The following is a 16,389-nucleotide window of genomic DNA, read 5'->3' as shown; positions in this document are numbered from 1 at the left end:
CTAAAACACGACGTCAAATCGAAGCTGATGTAACTTTATAAAACACGGGTCGTATATACGTACTATGGTGGACAGTTTCGGGCTACACTCGTGCCGTTAGAGACATCAGTTGCCTTTGTAACAGAAAACCACATACGGGTTCTTCCCGGGGCTTAATCGCGTTTATTTTGAAAGGACCTCGGCTACACCGGAAGTGAAAAGAGTCATTCGAAACGAAGCAGAAGCTTTGCTGCAGAATGAGGATGTGAGGACAAAGATTGCACCTGAGCGAAAACAAACACTGACTGACGACGACTATCCGTCCAAAATTATATCTTTCTCATTTTCAACCCTCTCCTACTGTCAAGCCAATGAAAACGCCAACACCTCGGGAGCGCCTTCACCGAATTTCTATCTTTCTATGTTTTCTAGAAACTATGACTAATCCGGCAGTGAGCGTCTCGTAGCAGCGACAATGCTGCGGCCTGTCGCATCCGACTCTCCCCGATTCCCCGCGCCGCGCCAGTGACCATGGACGTCAGGGCCGTTGTGGAGTTCGCCGCCGTCACCAGGGGCCTGTCGCTGTTGTTGCAGGTAAGTTGGATATGAAAGTAGACAAATATAGTTTTTATTTTTATTAACCCTAATGTCTCCCGGAGTTTGAGTCACCTTGACCATTTAATGTTGTGAGCCTCGGCCAATAGTTCCCAAGGGAAACGGCAAAACTGCACGATAGGCAGGATTCGTTCTGATGTATTTTTGGAACATCTCCCCTCAGGCTGTCTTCAATGCCGTCATCCCCGACCACGACGCCGACGCCTTCAGGCCCCCGAGGACAGAGGAGCCTCTGTGCTGGGACCCCGCCGTGGAGTGGCTGCTGGGCGGCCTCTCTCACTGGGACGCCGAGCATTTCCTCTTCATCGCCGAGAGAGGGTACCTCTACGAGCACAACTTTGCCTTCTTCCCCCTCTTGCCCGTCGTCCTCCGGGGCCTGGCGGAGACGCTGCTGTGGCCCCTGAGCAGCTGGCTGAGCGTGCGGGGCCGCTTGCTGCTGGCCGTGGCCCTGGGGAACAGCGCCCTCTTCCTGCTGAGCGCCGTCGCCCTGTACGCGCTCAGCAGGGCCGTTCTTCAGGACAGGCGCCTCGCTCTGCTCTCCAGCCTGCTCTACTGCGTCACGCCCGCCAACGTCTTCATGACCGCCGGCTACTCGGAGAGCCTGTTTGCCGCGCTGACGTTCGGCGGCCTGTTCCTCCTGGAGAAAGGTTTCACCTTCCGCGCCTGCCTGGCCCTCAGCATAGCCACCGCCGCGCGGTCCAACGGACTCGTCAACATAGGGTTTCTGCTGTATCTGCCGTCACTGCGCGCCATTTGCCAGATTCGCGTCTACCGAACGACGACTAGAGGCTACAGTAAAGTCTTCCACTATGTCTGGGCCGTTGTCGGCGTCCTGCTCACCGCCCTCCTGGGAACGGCGATCATTGCCCTTCCCTTCTGCGCGTTCCAGTACTACGGGTACAGGACGTTTTGCACACCGTCCGTCTCCCTGGAGCGGATCCCTCCCGCTCTCCTGTCCCTGGCCGAAGTGAAGGGCTACCGGGTTCCGGATGAGAACGGTCCACCGCCCCTCTGGTGCATGAGACCTCTCCCCCTGCTGTACTCTCACATCCAGGATGTTTACTGGGATGTGGGCTTCCTGCGCTACTTTGAGCTGAAGCAGATGCCAAACTTCGTTCTGGCTCTACCCATGGCCGCTCTCGGCATAATGGCAGCGTACGCATATTTTCAAGCCAATCCAGAAATGTGTCTGAGACTCGGACTTTGGGAGACGGGCGCAAGTAAAGGACTTGACAAACCCACACCGGGATTTTTCAACTCCAGAGTGTTCGTTTATGTCGTTCATTCGACTGTGCTTCTGGTGTTTGGGACATTGTGCATGCATGTGCAGGTAAGTGAATAATGTGAGCACCTCCTTGTGGAACTTCACATGTCCGTGTGTGAGGAACGACTGCTGATTTCTTCTCATTCCCATTTTAAATCTACACTTCTAGGTTCTAACCAGGTTCATGGCCTCCTCGTCCCCCGTGCCTTTCTGGATAAGTGCTCACCTGCTCCTCCTCAATGAGCCGCTTCTTCATCGAAGGAAAACGTCGAATCCCAACGTGCAGCTACAGACGCATTCCAGAAACGGATGCAGGCACACGCCTCTGAACCCCATTATCGCACTGCTGCCACACTTTAAAACCTGTTCTCCCACCACGCAGAGCATCCTGGGATACTTCCTCTGCTACTGGGTGCTGGGCCTGGCACTGCATTGTAACTCCTTGCCGTGGACATGACTTAAGAGATCACTCTGTCCTTTTAAATGTAATGTGTCCATGTACGACTCCAACACGCATCATATGTTGAATGACACACGGATATCTTTTAAAGTACATCATCAATGTTCCATTTGTGTTTCATTCCGGCAATCGTTAAAACTATTCGTTGCAGTAGCATTACAATATATAATGATCCCGCTCAGTCTTACAAAGAAATTACACAATTACATTATTACATTTTTGATGTTGATTCACTCATGCAATAATCAACCAATTTAACTTAAACATCTCATTTTAATGTCTTTGAAAACAAACTATCAAAATGTACAATATTTCTGAAGCTTAGTTGAACAGTCTGGTTGTAAATTATTGGAAGACTGGTTGTACTTGACAAACTTTTCAATTTATTGCTTGAGACTTGCTGAAGCGTAACATTTTCATTTAATTTATAATTTGATATAGCTCTGCATGTTTGGAAGAAATATTCCAAGATCTAGTTTGAGAATGTTTGAATATGGATGAGAAAAAAATAAAAGGTTTTGTTGCTGTCAACAAATCTTCCATTTAAGTTTTATTTTCATATAAAGGTAAACTCTTTTCTCGAGGCATTAATGTAAAACTACTACAGTGTTTTTTTTGTTTTTTTTAAGAACCAAAGTTACACCAGCAAGTTTGTCCCTAAATCATAGATTCAAATAATTGTAATAAATCCAAACCAATTATGTGAATTTATGTTGCCGGTTTTCTGTGTTCAAGTTTTATGTTACTGTAAAATCACGTCAAGTTACCTCCAATTCTTACAGATCTCTCTTTAATGCCACTGGAGACGGCTATTACTCCTAAAACTGTTCAGTCACTGACAAACTCCGTGAAAAACACTCCATACGGAGAGCGTCAGATTACTGGTTGCTCTGTGCACCAAATCGCAGGAAAATCTGCTTTTGGAAAACTGGGGAATAAAATGTGTTAAACAGGAAGGTAATCCAGGCACCGTTACATCTTAAAACAGGTAACAACAGAGGAGAACTGTGTAAAAGCCTTTATTGCAACGATAAGTGATCTAAAAAAGCCAACCTGTTTCCACACCTGCCAGGTCTTCATCAGGGAACTAACAGGAAAATGTCTGTACCTATACGGCAGGAAATAGTGTGAGCCGGATAATAACAAGTCATATAAAACCATTTCACAATGAAAAGAAGAACCAATATGAGATAATAGCCACATTCCTAATCAAGTACCCCAACCACTATTAAAAACAATACTGTCCTGTTGCATGCAGCATAATATTGCACCTTTTACCTCCTTGCAATGGTTAAAGAATAAAAGGTGCATTATTTATTATTAATGGTGGAACGAGCTCTCTGAAGACACCAGGACCGCAGAGAGCCTTCACATCTTCTGCCGCAAACTAAAGACACACCTCTTCAGACTCGACTAAAGACTAACAAATTGTAGCACTTAAATTGTACTTGTAACGCCACTCATCTATAGCAAATTGTAAATTGGCTTATTTGAGGAAATTGCACTTTCTTGTTTCTTGTTCTTCTGATGGTTGTACCCTATGGTTGAATGCACTTAATGTAAGTCGCTTCGGATAAAAGCGTCTGCTAAATGACATGTAATGTAATTTAGGACTCATGAGCATCTAATTTTGAGGTTCCTGATTGGATCCATTTCAGGATCCCTTTGTTCACCCTTCTCTCTCCAAGCTCGTTAGAGAGCTACATTGGAAAAGGCAGTTATGAATATTATATTCCATCCCAGCCAATAAATCCCCTTGAGTCCTACACACTGTTCCCTTCAGAGCCTGAGAAGTGGCCATTATTTCACATCCCTCGAGCAGAGTCCAACACATCATTTTGCTTAAACACACACAAATGCCACGGATGAACCCATCTGCCCCTTTCACACTCACGATTTCCAAAAGTGGCATCGACTCAGAAGGTTTTTCCCGGCAGGACAAAGCTGGAACCACACTGGATAATGTCTCAGTTGACATGCACACAGAACACTGGCCCCAAACACTTTAACCAGTGTGACCATCACCTGGTGCACGGCACCACAGACTCTCACCATGGTAACAAGGGCTTTGTGGTTCACTGTCAGCATGTTGGTAGGTAGAAAGCCATAGTTATGAAACGCTCCGGAGAAGCATGCAGAGACACGTGGGGTTCAGACGGTTTACTTATAGCGCTGAGAACCCACAATGAGTATTAAGAAAGAACAGATGATCAACCGGTTGTTTGGGTTGGGCTCTACCCGCATGCCAATTTGCTAAATGCAATGTGCTCGCCTGTCTCGCTATTTGTGGTCCAGAGACCTTTTTGACGTGTTGTTTGGAGCAGCTGACCTTCCACTTTCCTAACCAACTTAAATATCGAATATACTTAACTGGTAAATGGCATGTCGACTTCCTATCTATCAGATGTAGACAAAGACTGAAAACAGGCTCAGCAACAGTTTTAGATGCACTAGGCCGATGACAAATCTCCTCTGTCAACACTGTGCATCTGAGTTTGCAGCACGCGGGTCAGATCTGCTCCTCTGAGCCGATGAGAATGATTAATGATCCAAACTAATTACCACAGGTTCACTTTGAGTCTAATCAACCTATACAATACCAACGATCTAAACCCTCCCAGGTCTGTGTCATCCCCGCAGCCCCTAAAATACAAGGCAATGCTGAGGATGCTAACCATTAGAATTATATGGCCCTAAATAACGGCAAAACCAAAGTAACGTAGGTTAAAGAATTATGTTTACACTTCAGTTATATCTTCGATTCGGACTTTTATCAAGTAAAACACAGCACCGGGAGCCGCTTATTTCGATGCGCACCGATACTTTGAGGCGCTGTTGTTTCGACGCTGATCTACAAATCATCGACGGTCTCACGTGACAAGCGGCGAGTGCTGCGTGCCTACGTCATCGTCCTCCCCGTCACGGCGACGGCACGCGAAAAAAAAGGGAAACATAAACTGCTACAAGAAGCTTGAGCCGAAGCCCGTCTCTTGAATTAAGCCACTGGTAACGTCGATATAATACAACCAAATAAGTATTCGTGTTTATGAATGGCTTCAATTTAGCTATCGAAGATGGTGGTTGAACTTCAGATAAGTTTGGAACGGATTCAGCTCGTAAAACTCTGCTTAGGAGAAGACGGTTCCTGCCGGTTCGTTAGCTAGCTAGCTAGCTAGCGTTAGCTTTCAGAATGGGCAAATGAACACAGACAGAAAATATCAACGTACAAATGACTGAAACCCGAGAGTACAGCCCCTCGATAACGTGGCGGCAAACGAGAGCTTTGTGAGTGCCTTTGAGCTACACCCGTACCTCGTCGTTCCCGTTTACCGTTAACGTTACACGATGAAGAACTGCGAGTACCAGCAGATAGACCCGAGGGCGCTGTCGGTGTCGCCCTCGTCCGTCCAGAACCACACCGAGAAGAAAGTACAGCGATTGCGGAGGAAATGGGAAGTGTTCCCAGGGAAGAACCGCTTCTTCTGCGACGGGCGGATCATCCTGGCCAGGCAGAGCGGAATCCTTCCCGTGACACTGGGCCTTATTGTTGTCACTTGTGGCCTTTTCTTTGCGTTCGAGTGAGTAACTAGCAACGCTCCTCTTTGTAGGTTTCTTCCCAGTGGGCCCTGAAGGCCGCATGGAAGGTTCATGGTTGAAAGTGTGTGTGAACCATGTAAAACCAGACTAACTGAAACGGACTCTGTTCTCTTACAGTTGCCCTTTCCTAGTAACACATCTGACCGTCTTTATACCTGTGATTGGTGGGGTTCTTTCCTTGTTTGTGGTCACCTCCCTGCTGAGAACCAGCTTTACAGACCCAGGCATCTTACCCAGGGCCACCCCGGACGAAGCAGCAGACATAGAGAAGCAGATCGGTAAGGCACTGCCCTCAGTCCCACACCAGGCGGGGAACAGATGGGGTGAAAGAGCTTCGCCATGGGGGGAGTGGGGGACTCTGAGGGATATGTTGTTGTTGTTTTTTTAACTTGACCTAATCAGCTTACTCAAAAAGCCAGAGCTAGATTTATTTGTGTTGTTGATTATTTCTTTTATTGTATCTATAGTGCTTATTAGGTTTACTGAATTCAAATAATTGTAATAAATCCAAACCGATTATGTGAATTTATGTTGCCGGTTTTCTGTGTTCAAGTTTTATGTTACTGTAAAATCACGTCAAGTTACCTCCAATTGAAATGTGCCATGTTGCAGTGAGTCTCTCCCCTTGTGCTTCTCTATTTCAAGATAACTCAGGATCCTCCACGTATCGCCCCCCTCCACGAACCAAGGAGATTCTCATCAACCAGCACGTGGTGAAGCTCAAATACTGCTTCACTTGTAAAATGTTCCGCCCCCCTCGGACGTCCCACTGCAGCCTCTGTGACAACTGTGTGGGTAAGGATTCGGTGTAGAAGTTACCAGCGTTTGCCAACCGCACTAATTGCACTCGATGACTTGATGTCATTGTCGAGCGGAAGGTACCATACTGCTTGGCTGGTAGATTTCCAGTTTTCTTTGCACAACAGTTTTCTTCAATGTTAATCCATGGGTCTGTCTGGACGTGACCGCATCATAAAGAGGGAGCTACAAAAGCTAATTCTGGCCAAGTATTTCCAAATCTTAAATTGACATTAAGTGTACGAATCTGTTTTTTTTTTTTTTTTGGTTGTATTAAGTGAAAAGTTCACACCGATTCCAGAAGAAGAGTGATTGGGTTTAATAATATGTAACGTACATATTATTACTAATCATACAACTAACTAAAATAACATATTATTCTTTACAACTGCGGTAGAAAAGCCTCTGATCTCTGTATACGTTTTTTTTTTTTACCCTCAGAACGATTTGATCACCACTGCCCGTGGGTGGGAAACTGTGTGGGCAAACGCAATTACCGTTTTTTCTATAGCTTCATCATCTCTCTGTCATTTCTGACATCGTTCATATTTGGCTGTGTCGTCACGCACATCACGCTGCGTAAGTATTCTCCCAATGTTTGAAGACCCAAATGCACTGGGCATGATGTTCTTGTTATATTACCACAAACTACTTTAAAATGACTTGATTTTGGAATTCCCTGTGTCTCTTTCCAGGTTCTCAAGACGGTAAAAGTCTTATTCAAGCCATTCAAGAAAGCCCTGCCAGATATCCTTTTGCACATATCACATTTTCATCTAGTCCACCTGTTTATCTGATCCAGGCAACCAATATGGCATATTGGATATGCAACCCATATACTGCCAAGAAATAATTCACACTGTTGACGAGGCATTTCCCGCTGCTGCTCCTCAGCCTAAGCCCATTAATAGGATCAGAGGAGTTGGCATCCAGCAAAGCAGTGCTTTAAAGCACACGGCTCCAGTTGAAGGTCTGCTGCCTCATGCTCTCATGAGAGCATGATGAGAATATAGACGGTGTGACTCCAGACTGTTTTCATTGTTATCCTCATGGATGCACAATATGCAATACGCAAATAACAGTTGGGTTTCATAATACATTCGCAAAGTCCTTACCTACACGCACACAGAGCATTGTGATTGATTTTTAATAAACAGTTGTTTGTCTCAAATGACCATTGGGAATGGTGACATTATCTTGCCTTGACTCTTGTGATTGCACTGTGGTGGAGTTGGTGATTTGTTTCTTCTCCATCTGGTCCATTCTGGGCCTCTCAGGCTTCCATACCTACTTGGTAGCCTCCAACCTCACAACAAATGAAGATGTAAGTGCTCATGTCCCATTCCCTGATTACTACAATAGACTTCATTCAATAACTGATTTTGGCTTTCTTTATTCATTCACTGTGCAGATAAAGGGCTCTTGGTCAAGTAAACGGTGTACAGAGGAGTCGGGGAACCCGTACAGTTACAACAATATCATGACCAACTGCTGTGTGACGTTATGTGGGCCGATGCCTCCGAGGTGAGTGGAGAGGAGGCTTTGTACCACACGCACATTTCTCAGTGTCAGCGATGGCATCACGTACAGTCCATGTTAAAGTGCATCCTAACGTGCTCCTTTTGGTTTCTTCTCTCTAGTCTGATTGACAGAAGAGGTTTCCTTCCTCTTGTTGCGGCATCCCCTGCTACAGAGACGGAGCTGCCTCCTTTCCCGGTCAAGAACGACACAAACATGGTAGGATGAACCAGCGCGTGGTCCCTTCCCTGACCCCAACTGTCCCGTACGTCCTGTGATGCTGCAAGGTTTCCTCCCCCAACCGCCCTGTGCCTTTCCTCTCTGTGTCCACGTCTCCACCCACCAGACTGTTTGAGTGGCCCACGTGCAGCCCTTTGAATCTGTGCCCACGTATGAAACCTGTGTGCAAAAAACCAACTAAGCAGTGCATATTTTTTTACTTGTGAATAACTTGTTGGGTAGTAGTATCACAGGCCCAGCTTAAGATGGATTATCCACACTAGAAACAATGACGTTGGCTAATTACTACTGAGGCCACTTGTAACTCTGTCTAGCATCACCGAGCAGTTAAAAACGCATAAAAGTGGTCAAAGTTTTTACAGGTAGAAGTGCAAGCATTTGTTGAAGTGGTCATTGAGCTGCTGAGTCAGTCTGCTGCACATAAACCGTGGTCCCTTTGTGCTGTGGGACGGTACACCTGTTCACTGTGACACCTTTTCAGCTTGGACTTTAAATTGAACACGTTGCTGCATCTACCTCCGTGTTACATTACTACTGGGGTTGCTTGTATGTTGTGGTGCAAACAGAGGACTTGTTTACTGCCTTTTCAGGAGTTTTCAATCTTATTTTGTATTTGGTTTATCACTTTATTAGCACTTTATCACAGATCATTTGTGACATTTGTTATTTGATTTGGTCAGCAAGTGAAGTATATTTTTATCTGTATATTTTTCTTTATTTTCTTAACTCAACGTTTTACCTTTACATACAGCTACTTACCTAAAAAGTGTTCTTTTGTGTTAAATAAACTATTTTATAATTGTTACTTGTATTTTGTTTTTGGACTTTGCCTTTTTTGTTTTATTTTTTCAAATCTGTGTCTGACTGCAGGTGTTTAAAAGTTGCATTTCTACCATTTCAATAGGTATAAACATGTATGTATTCAGGAACATTTGTTCTGAATGTCTGTCACTCCATTGCGAGATGCACGATCTGACACCCGGGTGTTGTACTGTACCATCCCACCCTGCCAGGAGGAGACCTGTCAGGACTTTGCTTTGTCCTGCACAGCCTGAAGGGCGCTGCTGCATGTAGACGGTCGATGGTAAGAGTGTAGGAGAAGAGCTCAACGCTGCACCTCCTTCCCCAACCATTCACTGTCTTCTTCCACACCGTACCGTCGTACTTTACCAGTCATTTCCCTGCAAACACGTACATGTGCATGCTTCGCTTCCATCCATTCACTCCTGACATCTCTGTTGTTGGATGAGCGGTTTCTTTCTCGTCTGTGTGTTGGGGTGCCAGAAGAAAACGGGAAAGAGCTCCTCCACGTGTCACACTGTCCTGTGTTGCATTGCTTGCCTCTAACTCCCTTCTGTGCCTCCATTCAAGTCTTTTGACAATCATCAGGTGCTCTCGTTCTCGACCAAATCATTTGACTCACTACGCCTTTCCGGATATGTCTGTGATGTTTTTTTTTGTTGGTTTTTTTTTTTACATTGCCCCTCACCCATTCATAACACAAACTGGCGATGTTTGCCCGCCCCCCCTTCCTGTCTCTTGACTTCTTTATTTGCTCCCCTCCACGCAGTGGACTAAGAGCACCAAGGACGTGCTGGAGAGGCTGGTTCGCTCGCTCGACTCCCGTGGCCGGTGCCCTCCCGGCGCTCCAAAGACGACCCCCGTGGCCGTAGAGATTTCCGCCGCGGCAACGCCTCCCGCCGAGCGCTCACCGCCCACCGGTTGCTCTCGACAACACGCCGGCCGGCACACGGCGGCGGCTCCTTGCCCCCCGTTCGCCAGAGGCCGCGAGAGGAGGGACTCTTTTCAGTCCAGCAACCCGGCCTTCCGCCTGGCTTCGCCCTCCCCGTCGCTGAGCCGCACCACCTTTATTCTGGGCGAGGCGCCTGACGTCGGCTTCATCCCGCCACCCTGAACGCGCTCGGCGACCACACAGCGCTGCTCTGCCACCACGCGGGTTTTTGGCTTTTGCATCGTGGTGGTCATGCTGTGAGTTGCACCTGGGTTTCTTTTTCCTTTTCCTTTTTTGTATCACCAATGTCGTACTAAACTATACACGTCCTTCGCAGTGAAGGGAAATCTTAGTAATACTTTGAAGCACAATAGAGATATTTTTTAACCACCTTTTTATTAAGACACCCAGAACATGCCTCCACACCTTCCGCCACAGGGTTTGAGTTCTTGCAAATATTTTATGCAGACAAACGTTTAGATTTACTGAACAGTGAGCCGTTTCAGGGTTATCAACTCCAACGTTGGCCTTACGAAATATCCCATCATTTCTTGTCATTTTTACCTACATCACCTCAATATCATCCGGTGGAAGCAGCTTGACGGGGGTTTGCATTTTTTATTACATTAGTAAAGTTTGCATTTCCAGGCGTTGCTGTATTTTCTAGTCAGTTCTGCATGTTTATATCAGTGAAATGGTCAGTATTCTTTCTTTAGGGGTCTTATCATTGAAAGAGGACATGTAAAAACGGGCAAAAGTGAGTGAATTGGTCCAGACATCTTTTCACGTGTGACTGATACTAGTTATCAAATAGTTCCTTTTGATATTTAATCATTTCCATATTTGTGTCACTTGCATCAAAATGTGCTGCCGCCCACCAGGGCTTAGATTGCAGTATTTATGTCTGACACACCTTTTTCCTATTAATGTGCTTTACTGTGAGCTGTCTGTTTGTTTTCTCGCTGAGGTCTCGCCACATGCTGGTTTCCATAGCTGTGACCTCTTGGTCTCCTTTACTGTGTGAAACCGAACCCTCTGTGTTGGTGGACAACAGCACTAGCAGATAGCAGCAGATAGTTTGTGCCACCAGGGGGCAGCGTGCGAGTACAGATCCCCCAGTCAGAGGACAGTTAGAGGAAAGGCCTTTGGATGGGATATTTATTTTTGAGTGTTGACGCTGTACAAAGGTTGTGGGTTTGTGAAGAACAATGTGGTCATAGTTAGTTTAGTGGGTCGTTCATGTATCCGTCTGCTTCAAGACCCGTAGGTTGTTTGTATATTGTTTATTTACAAGCAGTGCTTGTATGAACAAACTTGTTTTGTATTTTGTAGGATGTGACAGTGGATCTGTAACATGTGGTCAATAAAAAAAATAACGATTTTTTGTTAATTTCTGGCGTTTTTGTTCTGTTTTTTTATTTTTAGATTTTAAAATCTTCACTCAATAATAAAAAAAAATAAAATCCAGACTCCCCAATGGAGCTGCTTCTGTTGCGTTTTGCACAGACTGACTGATAGTATTACTATTGCGCAATGGGAACAGTTCAATGTACAGGTCTAACAGGCTATTTTATATTACTATATGAATGACCAGAGATGCACTATCACCAAATAAAAGTATTCCCCCCCCCCCCCCCCAGTTTATTAGGTATCTGTTATCATTTGACTTCAAAGCAGTCGTTGTCGAGGCAAGTCGTTATACCTTAATACGTTACGCCAACATTAAACCCAATGTTCTGGCTCGCTCGGAGAGAATGAGCTGATTCACAGCAAATTTTCAAAGAAGGGAATTATAAAGTGGTCACATAAGTGGTCATTATAGAGACTCCTGGTCTAGTAGGACACTTTCACTTGGCCTGTTCCTTTTTTTTTTTATTGAACAGCTGGGGAAGCCACGCATTTCACTCCCAACTAATAAATTCCTGTTCTTCAAATAAATAATCCGCTGCCCGTTTACCCCCGGTTGACCTCTGCTCTGTGAGTCATGGCGCTCGTTCTTCTTTGGGCCCTGCTGCCCTGTAACCACGCAGCCGTGTGTCACTCTCTCACAAGTCTTTTCCTCATCGTTGGCTCGCCTCACCAGAGCAGAAGTGAAGCACCTCTGTGAAAAAACAAGCCGCTGACTCACAGTCATGGCTGACTCGCAGTCAACATCCCTCGCCGCCGCCGCCGTTAAAGAGCAGAAAGCGTGTCTCCGTGCCGGGTGGTGAAGCTCCATCAGATCGCCCCCCCCCCGGGGCCGAGTGCAGCCAACCAGCTGCCGCCAGGCGCAGTTTGTTGCCGGTGAAAGATGAAACTAGCGGATCCGGTGGGGATCTTCCACGAGGTGGTCAAAATGTCTCCATGCTGGACGTTGAAGCCAACAGGCGTTGATCCGTGTGCACGTTTGCACTCACGCAAACCAGCCGACACTAAACACGATAAAGAATGTCTACGTTGAATATCGTGGGCGACGTGAACACGCCTGTTTATAGAGTTTGTTCGGGGGAATTAAGAATGTTTGTTTATTTCAGAGGCGTCTTTCCAGGGACGCCTCTGTGTGTAACAAGGGAGGTTTTTGGTAGCATATGTGTGAAGACCTAAAAGTCCTTGGGAGCCTTTTAGCACATATAGATCACGCTGGTCTAATGGTACAGCTTATCAAAGGTTGTGGCCGACCATTGCTGTTGTTAAAGATCTTTATGTGTAAGTCTTGATTATGTTGAGCTCCTGAATTATCCCCCCCCCCCCCAAAAAAAAATATTCCCACCATTCCAAGATACCACATTTGCGACATTATGTAATGTGCAGATTAGATCAGCGGATCAGTCAGGCGATGTGAGATTTCTCCGGGTCTTGCAGTGGAAAAACGCCGGCTGTTGCCGCTGGAGTGAAAAGAGCTCCACCTGGAAACCCGAATATGTGCCATGGAGCCGAACTAGAGTGCCAGGGTAGCAGGCAGGCTCAGACACTATCTCAGCACCCATTAGCATGCAGGCTATTGGATAAGGCCTCAATAATGACAGAGAAATGTCTTGACTTCTGCTACACAAACGCAAGTTGATCAGCATGGTCAGAATTCCCTGAAACATGAACCATGTCGACTTCAACCAGTGAGCGTCTGTCTCTCAGTCACATCATAATATCTTCGCGTAGCTCAGGAATCACGGTAAGCATGTTTTGATAAAGTAAATGTGTGTGTAGGTGAATTGAATGGAAAAATGAGAAAACAATAATAGTCAAAATAAGTACAGCTTTAAACAGCTTTTTGTCAAATCAATTATCGGTTATGTTGGTTAATTTGCAGATGGTGATGTAAAAAACTTGCTATATGCACATTAAATAAAAAATTGTTGTTTATGGCAAATTAAATCGCCCCAAATGAAAATTGTACAATTTAAATTTGAGCTTAACAGCTTGGACTGGCGTTATTTTTTTGTTGCATTCTTTTTAGTGTTCATTTTTACAGCGTACTAAGGCTACTGTTGAATACTTGACTAAAATTGCCACTTGTATATCAATTACTAACAACATACAAGAAAATATGTTTTTCTTCAACAATTGAAAGCAACACGCAGTGAGTAAGTAATTGATTTACAAATAGTCATTTTGTAGGTTAAATATTCCAGTAGGTAAAAATATCAGACTACGTAAGACTTTCATTTCATTACTGTGTGCATACACACATTTATGTGCAGGGTTTTGCAGTGACGTGCAGGCCACAAGAAACATCATGTCGGACTTTGCCGTGGACCGGGTTTAAGAATCAGCTGCAATAAAGTGAGATGGTAAAAGCGCTGTTAGATTACGTTGTTGAGTCACTGTATGGACATGACCAAACTTATTCCCTGCTCGGTTAATTCACGGCAAAGGCCACACTGCTGTTTCACGAGGAAGGAACAGGTCAAATACTAATGTTGCTTGTGTTATTGTTAAGAGCAGCGAGGTAAATGTGAGAAAGGCAGCAAATAAAGTGCTTTGCAGTAAAACACGGGATATTGAAAAGTGTCTGAAAATGTCTGAGACTGCGGGCTGGATGTCGAGAGGCTCCTGTTGCTGCCAATAGTTCTACCGTATGCAACTCGGAGGGGCTTTGGACCATGTGTGCAGCATCCCCGTGCCTGTTCCCAGTTACAACATGAATGTCATCCTAAAACCTTGTGTGAACCTGTCAAAACAAGCCATATTCAACAGCTTCCCCTTTTAAATAAACAGTCCCAAACTCCTGCCGTGAATTTAGAACCGTCTGATCATCCATAAATTGATTTAATTAGTGCGGTGCGTTTATTTGATATCACGGTTTTTGTTGCTCTTGGAACCTCCAGCTGGCTCCCTCTGGCCCAGCGCTCGATGGGATACACAGATGGCCGATAATGCTTCCAGGAGCAAGATTAAAAACATCTGACGATCTGAGAGGACGTCCCGCTAACCCATTTTTATTACTGCCTGCTATTTTCAGAGCATGTATGATTGTGACCTTAGCAGCTATTGTCCTGGGGGGGGGGGGGGGGGGGGGGCGGCTTTGTCTTGCGGTAGTGCTTCACCCCAAAGGTGTCCAGTAAATCAACATAATCGCTTCCCAATGTGTTAAACTCTTTACAGCCCCTCAGTTTGACTTATTCTTACAGCTACTGGATGGGGGGTTATGAGCAGGATTTCTGGGAATGAAATCAGAGCTTGCTGCTAAATAGGGGTTCCCTCTTACTGCTGGTGAAGAGCCAGTTCTCTTCTCTGGTTCATTTTCACATGCATGTGTTGAGAAAATTACACAACAGAAGTTTTATGATCACATTTTGTGTACTTCTCTTGTGTATGCAGCTGTCAACTTGTTCCCATGTCCCTGTAGTGCAGTTGATATGACTTCATCAGGGGAGAATCTCACCAGGTTGAGAACCATTCATCTACCAACACCAAAGCTGAGAAGCCAATCCAACCAGGGCGTATTTCTTTTATGTCAAGTGTTTGACACTGTAGGATGCAACAGAGACCTTAAATGGAGAGCAGTTGCACAACATGATTTAGGCTCCGGGGGAAGGACGCCCCAGTCTAAGTAAGGACGTCCCCGACATACAGATGGAGGTGAGGGTGTTTTATTACCAGGGACATGCCTCCCTTCCACACATGCTCTTATACGAGCCAGAAGCAGAAGGAAACGTATGCATGACTCACCGCATTTCTCTGTTATCTCACACTTCATTCATTGGGGAAATTTTACTTGCTGAGTTCATTTCTTTCCTTTCCTATTTGTGCGCTTTTGTGTAGATCCATGTTTCTAAATAACAACTGCCATTCGATTCACATTACTTCACCTTCAACAATGTTTTGACATGTCACACAACCTCTGAGTAAAGTGAGCCGAGCCTTTCGTAACACCCAAAGCCTAAGACTATATTTGACCGTTGAGCTTTGGATTGCTTCAACTGCAATAACCTCTCGTTTGCAAAGAGACAGTCAAAGCTGTGACATACCTCTGGACCCGCAGCAGGAAATGGTAGAAAATATTGTCACGGCTCTCAGATGAGAAAACGAAACTTATCCTAGAACATGAAACCATCTCCAAAATGACTCACTGGATCTTAAAAGGTCTAGGTAACAACAGTGCAACATAAGAAATGGTTTGATTTTAGAGCAACATTAGCAGCAAAAGAACAAAACAGATCAACATCAATTTGTAATTTGCTTTTTCTCAACTGAGTATTTTTCCATTTTAGTGCGCGACTGTGGACAGAAGAGACGAAGTGGGAGCTGATGTTTGATGCCACTCGAATCATTAGTGCATTTTTTTTTTTTTTTCCAGCAGCACACCGGTCTCCTCTGCCAAACACTACTGTAATCAATCAAGCGGGCAGCGGAGAGAGTCTGACGTCAGAAGCGCGGCTGCTTGCGTAACCTCGCTCAACTGTCCCACATATATTTGTCGTCCAAAGCAATCGAGGGAAGTAAACTCAAGCTCTCTTATCAGTCACTCTGTCCACCTCAGGTTTAGGCCCCGTCGTGGGGGTCCAGCCTGACTGGTCAGCTCAACCTGGCTGAATATACACAGGTTATCTGCAGCCATTGTAGAATCAGCGTAATAGAATTTCACTTTTTATCTATTGACAAAGTCAAAGGAGATTTGAAACAAATGAACATGCAGTGTGATGTCGGCCATGCTTTGTATCAGCAGTGGGTGCGTCACTATTTTAGCTAAAGCAAAACTGTCCACAG

The 16,389-nt window shown here is 45.3% G+C and overlaps 2 protein-coding genes across 3 annotated transcripts; both read left to right on the top strand.

The window, feature by feature from the left end:
• Positions 1 to 189: 189 nt before the first annotated feature.
• Positions 190 to 3,025, top strand: pigv (phosphatidylinositol glycan anchor biosynthesis, class V). The gene is made up of 3 exons (XM_040164479.2): positions 190 to 573; positions 758 to 1,924; positions 2,028 to 3,025. The coding sequence occupies exons 1-3, from the start codon at positions 511 to 513 to the stop codon at positions 2,313 to 2,315; spliced, it is 1,518 nt and encodes a 505-aa protein (XP_040020413.1). The 5' UTR covers positions 190 to 510; the 3' UTR covers positions 2,316 to 3,025.
• Positions 3,026 to 3,329: 304 nt separating this feature from the next.
• zdhhc18a (zDHHC palmitoyltransferase 18a) lies at positions 3,330 to 11,593 on the top strand. 2 transcript variants are annotated; one of them, XM_040165563.2, is made up of 10 exons: positions 3,330 to 5,896; positions 6,033 to 6,193; positions 6,561 to 6,710; positions 7,155 to 7,292; positions 7,409 to 7,460; positions 7,935 to 8,037; positions 8,125 to 8,237; positions 8,354 to 8,450; positions 9,485 to 9,555; positions 10,042 to 11,593. In XM_040165563.2, the coding sequence occupies exons 1-9, from the start codon at positions 5,664 to 5,666 to the stop codon at positions 9,524 to 9,526; spliced, it is 1,089 nt and encodes a 362-aa protein (XP_040021497.2). In that variant the 5' UTR covers positions 3,330 to 5,663; the 3' UTR covers positions 9,527 to 9,555; positions 10,042 to 11,593. The 2 variants fall into 2 exon arrangements, with proteins under 2 accessions (XP_040021497.2, XP_040021496.2); XM_040165562.2 differs by lacking the exon at positions 9,485 to 9,555.
• The last annotated feature ends 4,796 nt before the right edge of the window (positions 11,594 to 16,389 follow it).

Source organism: Gasterosteus aculeatus, chromosome 20 (genome assembly GCF_964276395.1).
Source record: "Gasterosteus aculeatus chromosome 20, fGasAcu3.hap1.1, whole genome shotgun sequence".
Taxonomy (NCBI): Eukaryota; Metazoa; Chordata; class Actinopteri; order Perciformes; family Gasterosteidae; genus Gasterosteus; species Gasterosteus aculeatus.
Note: the sequence above shows the minus strand (reverse complement) of the source record. Positions and strands in the feature narration are given on the sequence as shown.

What these genes read in the sequence shown, in the direction of transcription:
- pigv (XM_040164479.2), top strand. Translation starts at nt 511, where the DNA reads ATGGACGTCAGGGCCGTTGTGGAGTTCGCCGCCGTCACCAGGGGCCTG. An exon ending in GCCTGTCGCTGTTGTTGCAG is followed by an intron (nt 574 to 757) that starts GTAAGTTGGATA and finishes ATCTCCCCTCAG; the next exon opens with GCTGTCTTCAATGCCGTCAT. An exon ending in CATTGTGCATGCATGTGCAG is followed by an intron (nt 1,925 to 2,027) that starts GTAAGTGAATAA and finishes CTACACTTCTAG; the next exon opens with GTTCTAACCAGGTTCATGGC.
- zdhhc18a (XM_040165562.2), top strand. Translation starts at nt 5,664, where the DNA reads ATGAAGAACTGCGAGTACCAGCAGATAGACCCGAGGGCGCTGTCGGTG. An exon ending in GGCCTTTTCTTTGCGTTCGA is followed by an intron (nt 5,897 to 6,032) that starts GTGAGTAACTAG and finishes GTTCTCTTACAG; the next exon opens with TTGCCCTTTCCTAGTAACAC. An exon ending in CGTCACGCACATCACGCTGC is followed by an intron (nt 7,293 to 7,408) that starts GTAAGTATTCTC and finishes GTCTCTTTCCAG; the next exon opens with GTTCTCAAGACGGTAAAAGT.